The following is an 8058-nucleotide window of genomic DNA, read 5'->3' as shown; positions in this document are numbered from 1 at the left end:
AAAACAACAAACAATTTTTCCACTGTAGGTTGAATTTTTGTCCTATTATTTTACTGCTTGTGATAATTCAGCTAAGTTTGTTTCCTTCCTACTCTTCTTTTTTAAGTTGTGTCTGTCAGTAAATATCTTTGACTATTTGATATGATTTACTCAACTGCTTATTTATAATTTTTGTTTTGTTTCGTTTTTTGTTTCACATTTTCTCGTTCCTTACACCCAATAGTATTAATCGTGTTGAAGCTAAACTAAAACGATCCAAGTCTTTTTCTTGTCAACTGGATAAAATAAAGAAAAAAAAATGTATCATTGAACGAGTAGAAGAAATGCTTGTCGTGATGACGAGATTGATTTGCTGAGAATATTCTATCAAACAAGATTTAACAGTTGTCGTGATGACGAGATTTAACTGTTGTCGTGACGAGTTCAGTAGTCATCCCTTTTCACTTCTGAATGTTCATGCGAGTAATGTACATGCGCAGTTACGAACGTAGCCCATCGAAACTATATCTACAAGTTGCCATAAATATTTTATACTCTCGTCCTCGCTAAGTTGACCTTGTTTTTGTTATATTTTCGTTGTCTATTGAAAGCTAACCTTGATTTCCTTTACAGTTTACAAAATTTAAAGATGATGGAAACAACGTCTAACTGTAAAGTAATAACGAGTTTATTTTTCTTTCAACTCTCTCTCCTTGTTAGTTATAATTCATATTAAATGTAACCTTCTCATTTGTACTTTGGTTTTGAAAATAATATACTGCCCATCAAGGATCCTGAATACAATAAATGAAATATGAGAAAAATCAGTGGGTTTTTCTCTCATTTCATTTGTCCCTCTGAAACTGTAAATCAATGGAGTAGAGGAGGAACGTTCTTATTCTGAAGACAAAATAAAAATTCAAAATTTAGAAAAGAAGTCGCTAGGAGATGATAATAATCTTATAATACAATAGGCACTATTATGTTCTATAGCAGGTAAGACTAAAATAATATAAAATGATAATTTAGTTTACTATCACCACTTAGTTATTGAATTTTTTTAAGGTCAACGTCCTCACAAGTGTGATGTGTGTAGCAAGGCCTTCAAACATAAACACCACCTGACTGAACACAAGAGACTCCATAGTGGCGAAAAACCGTTCCAGTGTAAAAAGTGTATGAAACGTTTCTCACACTCCGGTTCCTACAGTCAACACATGAATCACCGGTACAGTTACTGTAAACCTTACCGCGAATAACTCCAAAACCCAGTCAAGTTTTGAACCAAATTCGGGTTCTGTAACCAAAGGAGTACTGGACCAACAACGAACAATGGCGTTCCAACGTGAGCCGTCTTCAGTTCAGTACAGCGAGAACAGCTTTATTGACGCTAACGACGAAATATAGAGGAACCTTTCAACCCACGTTGATGCATTATATTAGTATACGGTGTATGTGTTTTGTTTTCTGACATGTATAAAGACACTCTAACCTAAAATTGGAGAGTGCGAATTAAAATACTCGTTTTGGTCTTCCCATAGTTCAGTGGGAATGAACAGAATCTATGTGAATCATATACATAAGCTTTATTTGTCGATTGTTATATTATGTTTTTGTTTTTTTTTAGAATGGATCTAACATAATGGTTACAATCTTTATTTCTCACGGTTCATTCTTCCAAGAGTACTAGTTCGTTTAAATATATTATTTTTTATTACTAAAAACTATATCCTATGAAATGGACAAAATGTCAAAGTTGTGGTTTCTTTGTAGATTAAATGTATTTACAAAAACCTAAAACTTTTGTTGTGACCAAAACAAAAAATGCTCCAAGAAAAAAAGACGTTATGTTGTGCCAAATATTAAACATTTCACTACAACGTGTCAAATCTAAATGTACATTTAAAATCATACCGAATCTTTAAAAATAGGTCTAAATGTTTTTTGTTTTTTTTTCATTTTAGGTTTCGTTGATGTTTTCGTAACCAAAGTTTTTACAGAAATGCTTATTAGATAAAGTTTTAGATACATGTGTATTGCGCATGTGTCTTTTTATAACGTATCCCTAAAATCTGGAGTCGATTGTACAGAAATTAATTATTCTGGTTATCACAATATTCAGCAAAAGATAAAAATAACTGCATTTCAACGATAAGCTGGTGTCAAAGCTTTTAAAAAATACAAATTTTGTGCCAATTGATTCACCTCTTGCAAAGAAACTAACTTTTGGTGAATTTTTATTGCCTTTTTTTAGTGCTAAACTAGTCAATACACACTTAGAGAATGTCTGAAAGTCATGTTTACCCTAGTCGTAACTGCAAGTGCAAGATTGGAAGATGTAAGGTTTGGTTGAACAACCAACATTGTGGATGCAATGTCCATACGAATCCTTGTTGAAGTGACCAGAAAGAGAGGTCGTCCAAAAACGTTAAAATCCCATGAAAAAGGTCAAGAAAACTATGAATCGGATACTTTGTTTTTATCGTAGTAACGTTATGGATCGTTTAATTATTAACAGACTTGGATATGATTAATTCATAAGAAATAAATAAACACTTATAATACTTGTTTATACTAAATGCGTAGAGTGTTCTAAGTGTCACGAACGTTTTTAGAACCATTCTTTCAGTGCAAGTTAAGATTAAACTGGAATAACTCTCAGCAATTTTGGGGGTTTCATTGCGTTTTTCGATGCAAGAACTCGAACCTTACATTTATACAAACTTTTATATAAAAACATGGTCTCTTGTTCAAGTTTCTACCAAATATGGCAACTTCTGTACGATCGACTACGATTTTGTGGTTAAGAAATCAACTAATAAACCAAAAAGCTGTATTAAATCTAAGTAAGGTACCGACCCTGTTTTTTTGTTGTTGTCTGTTCTCGTCTAAAACAAAACCTATGTTGTTTGCTATTAACAACTGTTTTTTTTTCTTCTCTTTTACAGCAATAGCATAAAGTGAAGAAAATGATAAAATTTATATTATATTAATATAAATGATTAACTGATTTCAGGAAAAAATTTTGAAATATGAGCGTTGTATTTACTGGACCACAGTTACTAAAACCGTGACACAGAATCCGTGTGACTCAAATGATGAATACAATAGTTATGTTTAGACTTAGAGAGCCAAATAACATTCATTTCTTCAGAGAAGTATGACATTTTTAATTCTAATCAAGACTCAAACAATACGTGTTCTCATGTTGATCTAAAAGTAATGAATCATCTTTCGCAGTCCCATAAATTTATTCAGAGTACTAATGTTTCTTGATTTTTTTTTATGATCCATAAAGTCAGATCGGTTATTAAATGGGAAGATTCATAAACACAAGTGTGCATCCCTTTTGATTACTCGTTTCTTTTTGTTGTATTTTTTTGTTTGTATTTACGCTAGAGCCAGCGAGCTATTTCACGCACAATTCTTACTGTTCGTTAGTTTCACATGTAAATTTGTCACGTGATAGAATGATCTAGTTTTTGCCCGAGAACTACCCTAGGTGTGTACTTGAGTAACGCTTCACTTAGTTCTTGAAATGTTGCCCAATTAGTCAAATTATATTAACCAAAGAAAATATAAAATTAGAAGTAAGAAGATAAGCCTATATAAGATAAGTCTGTAGTGAGAATAAAAAAATTCTAATGACAGATATAAATAGGTATGCAACTGTTTATACCATACATTTTAATTTGTAGGACGAGACTGCGTTAAAAGTTTGTATATTGCGATAAAACAATAATGCTATTTTTGAACAATATCCGTCTAGGACAGTGTCTTTATTGGGATCGTTGCAAATATTAAGTTGGCTTTTTTTTTCCGTCTAATTTTGTCAATTTTAATATTTTATGTTTTAAGCTGATTTTTAACTTTATTTAGTATTATATGAAATCAAAAACAAGCTACAATGCTTCCTTTGTATATAAATTTTATATATTGTATGTGATCTTCTGTTCGCGTGCCATTTACCAAATTTGTCGTTGCTTTGTGAGAATGACTTATAGATGAGTATTCCTAGTCTAGCGGTGTTATAGTCCCTGCTTAGTGTTGATTTACGTTACTAGTATGCTCAACCTTTTTCGAATGCCTTTGGCTGCTAAATACCTCTAATGTTTTATAATTTCATATTTTTGTTAGCTAATTTAATGCTGAAAGTGTTTTTTGGGAACAATTTGTTTTTCTCTATTGTTTTAAATCATATGTTGAATTACATTTGTCATTTGTTTAATGTCTTTAGACTTTAGTATCCAATCCATCTACCGAATCAGAGAAATGTCTACTATAAACAAGATACAAACCTACCAATTTTACTAGCATTAAAACCTCTTCTGCTCATAACTGTTATTGAGCAGGAGTACGAGGGACAAATCCAGGTTAAAAAACTACATTTTTATAGCTATATTATATTAATCTTATTTAGGCCTAACCAAATTCATGTTTATTAACTTTTTTTTTGTCGTCAATCATCGCAGTCCAGAGCTCAAGCAGCCTTTCTATGATTGTATTTTATTCCCTAATGATTGAAGAAATTCATATCCACTCCTTTAGTTTGCTTCTTTATTTAAAAGATGGCGAGTCCTGAATGCTAGGAATCATTGTAGTAACTTTTTTATTTCTGCATACTTTCAAGGACTTCGGCAAGTTTGGGCTCCACCAAGGAGATTGGAACTGATTTTAGAATGTCATACGAAACATGAGTGTCAAATGTTTTTAAAAAATTAATATACATAGCTTAAGATGTAAGAAATTTTATCACGATGTAATTCTCAAGTCATTCGTATTTTAATTTTCCCAGTAAATACTGATACAAAATCAGTATCGAACAACAACAGATGCTAGACCAAGAAAAAAAGAAATTCAAATTTTCTTGTCTTTGTGGTTATTGTGTTATCACAAAGAAGCTAGGTCAGTCGGGTCAAAATCTTGAAACCCAGTTTGCATTGTATTAATTATTACTGTAGTCCTGTAAACAATCAGTTTACATGTTAATCGCGTTTATGTGGTGCCTGTGTATTTCTAAATATCCTTTCGTTAACAGTTTCAAAGTACTCGAATAAATAATAGTAAAAAGTTACAGCTCCATTCACGTTGGAGATATTTTTAATAAAACAACATTGATGGAACCAGATTTTTCTTTCTTTTTATCAAAGTTAGATAATACTTGGAAAATATTTTACAATTTCGATCTTGTTTTGAGAGTCAGTATTTGAATATGCCAAAAAATTGTTGTGTTTGATAAATTACCAAATATGTTGTTTTAATTCCTGATAAGAACAAGCTTACTAACCTTGTCTTCCAAATCAAAGAAGTTTGAAAATATTATAACTGGTGGTATTTCGACGTAAATGACTATTACGTGCAGAAATACTAGTAATTATTTAAGAAGTTGATTTAGCTAGGATACCTCGAAGACAAGTTTATAATCATTAAATGTATGTTGTCAAATCTGATTTGATCTTTGTGATCCTAATCAAAGTATTTGAGGATATCGTAGGTCAATAGCTAGAGATGGAACACCACTCAAGAGTAATAAAGAAATTAGTTGGGTGTCTTCACCAAAGTATACGAGTTAAGAACATTCTCATTACCAGTGAAACGTTCTTTAGGGTTTAAAATAAATTAAATCATAATTATTGTATTCTTTGAGTGTAAACAGTCAATTGTGTACCTTATAAGTTTCTAGCTGTTGATTAAGTATGTAATAGTGAATGTCAGTTTGTTAGTGACTTTGCTTAATATATATTATTTTTTATAATAGGAGACACGAATACCACATATTAGTACAACGGACAAATTATTAACATTTTAAATAACTTACTTATCATATTTTTTTAAAAATATTAACGAAATAAAAGTTGTTCCTGTTGATCGTATTAAAAGTCAAGACCTTAGTCGCAAAACAACGTCAGATAATGGTTTAAACCTTTGAAATTTGAAAGCCACTTTCTAAACTTATGCTGTTAAAATATGTGTGTATATAATGCATGATTTCTGTTGGCATCTTTATGTCAGAAGGACTCTTAGCAAATAGATATTGTACGAATTTAAAACTAAGAGATTATTCAATAAAACCTTTTGCGGGATCGGATAGAAAGATCGCATTCGAAGTTTACGTAATCTCTGTGTGTTTATGTGTGTATCTTGTTAACTTAGTATGTATACAAGCTTTTTTTTTCTTTGTGCAATAAGTACATTGTATGATATTCATGAACGCTATTAATGTGGTATTTCTGTGTTTTATGCTCTATATTTTTTGTATTTGTCTAGTTGGTGAATTATGATAATCATAATGTGACTGTCCTTTTACCTTTGTGCCAAGGTTTTTTGTGCCAAGTTTAGAAACACACAGATTCTTGGGGTATCCACAGTGCTTTACTAGAAAAATGAAAAGTTTGAGAATTGAAGTTCAGATCAACCTATTAGTTCTTTTTTATCATCGAAATTTCAAGTTCACCTATTAAAACCTATGCTCTATGGGATTTAGTTAATGAATATTTATGCAACTATTTATTTCCATGTATTTTTTCAGATGATAATAATAAAATCTCTTCGGACTTTCTCATCAGTGTATAATGTTTAGTTTTGGCTTTAGTTTTCATTTCAGTTAAAACACTTGTGGTCTTCCCTTTTTGAAAAAAAAACAAAACAAAATGGTCGAATAAAACCCGCCATTACTTCTCGACTTTAATTGTGGGTGAATTTTCAATAGATTTTTTTTAACCATTCGTTAATATAAAACCCTCTATTACTTTTCGAATTTATAGGTGGGTGAATTTTAAATATATTTTTATTTACTATTCGTTAATATAAAACCCTCCATTACATTTCGACTTTAATTGTGGGTGAATTTTGAAGACTTTTTTTTTAACCATTCGTTAATATAAAACCCGCCATTACTTCTCGACTTTATAGGTGGGTGAATTTTCAATAGATTTTTTTTTACTATTCGTTAATATAAAACCCGCCATTACATTTCGACTTTATAGGTGGGTGAATTTTCAATAGACTTTTTTTTTACCATTCGTTAATATAAAAACCCGCCATTACATTTCGAATTTAGAGGTGGGTGAATTTTCAATAGACTTTTTTTTCCCCCCCTATTCGTTGATATAAAATCCTCCATTACTTTTCGACTTTAATTATGGGTGAATTTTCAATAGACTTTTTTTTTCCCCCCCTATTCGTTGATATAAAATCCTCCATTACTTTTCGACTTTAATTATGGGTGAATTTTCAATAGACTTTTTTTTTACCATTCGTTGATATAAAAACCCGCCATTTTTATTTCGAATTTAGAGGTGGGTGAATTTTCAATAGACCTTTATTTTTACTATTTCTAATAAAAACAAGCGACCTGTTTATATCAGAAGTAAAAAAATCAACATAATAATGAATATAACTAATTTAATATATATACTAGTCTTATGTTATTACTTATAATGATTCAAATGCATTGTATAACAAGATGAGTTTCCTAACTTTTAGTTATATTTTCAGCCGCAATCCCTGTATTTTCAGCCATAATCCCAATATTTTCAGCCACAATCCCAGTATTTTCGGTCGTAAATTCATTATCTTAGAAAAGGGGAAAAAATAGAGTTTAGGTTTCTGTATACGAAACGTTGAAAAATGATATGCAAATTTCATTAAAATTGTAGATTAGTTGTCTATAACCAATAATATAAGGGTGAACGTTTTCTGAGGTTGTTTAGCAAATTACAAACTTAAAAAAACAACCTTTGTCTAACTTTAAGAATTGTGAAAAATACTTAGTGTCAAAATGTACATACGAGATCTTTGTGTCATTAAGTAGTTAAGGTACTAGTAAACAAAAGAAATAACAGCTTTTCAATAACCCAGAAGAAAGAAGCTAGTCAATAACTCTTGTGTGATCGAATAGTATGTCATTAGAATGTCTATCTAGACAAGCGTAACTGTTGACTAGCTGCCTTACTTCTAATTTATCTGAATCAGGATTGGTTAGACACAGTTTTTGAATTTCCCGCAAAGCTACACGATGGCTATCTGCGCTAGCCGTCCCTAATTTAGCAATTTAACATTGTATAGCATACACCATTT

The 8058-nt window shown here is 30.8% G+C and overlaps 1 protein-coding gene across 1 annotated transcript in view; it reads left to right on the top strand.

Annotated features, from left to right (window-relative positions):
• LOC106466606 (zinc finger protein 1-like) overlaps positions 1-6541 on the top strand; it is a gene marked incomplete at its 5' end in the record, with an annotated part of 76520 nt that extends 69979 nt beyond the window's left edge. Inside the window, one exon of the mRNA XM_022394637.1 lies at positions 1045-6541. Coding sequence (XP_022250345.1) covers positions 1045-1238 — 194 coding nt within the window. The remainder of the gene's footprint in view (positions 1-1044) is intronic.
• Positions 6542-8058: the final 1517 nt, after the last annotated feature.

This window comes from Limulus polyphemus, unplaced genomic scaffold (genome assembly GCF_000517525.1).
Source record: "Limulus polyphemus unplaced genomic scaffold, Limulus_polyphemus-2.1.2 Scaffold2317, whole genome shotgun sequence".
Taxonomy (NCBI): domain Eukaryota; kingdom Metazoa; phylum Arthropoda; class Merostomata; order Xiphosura; family Limulidae; genus Limulus; species Limulus polyphemus.
This window is presented reverse-complemented; position numbering and strand designations above follow the sequence as displayed.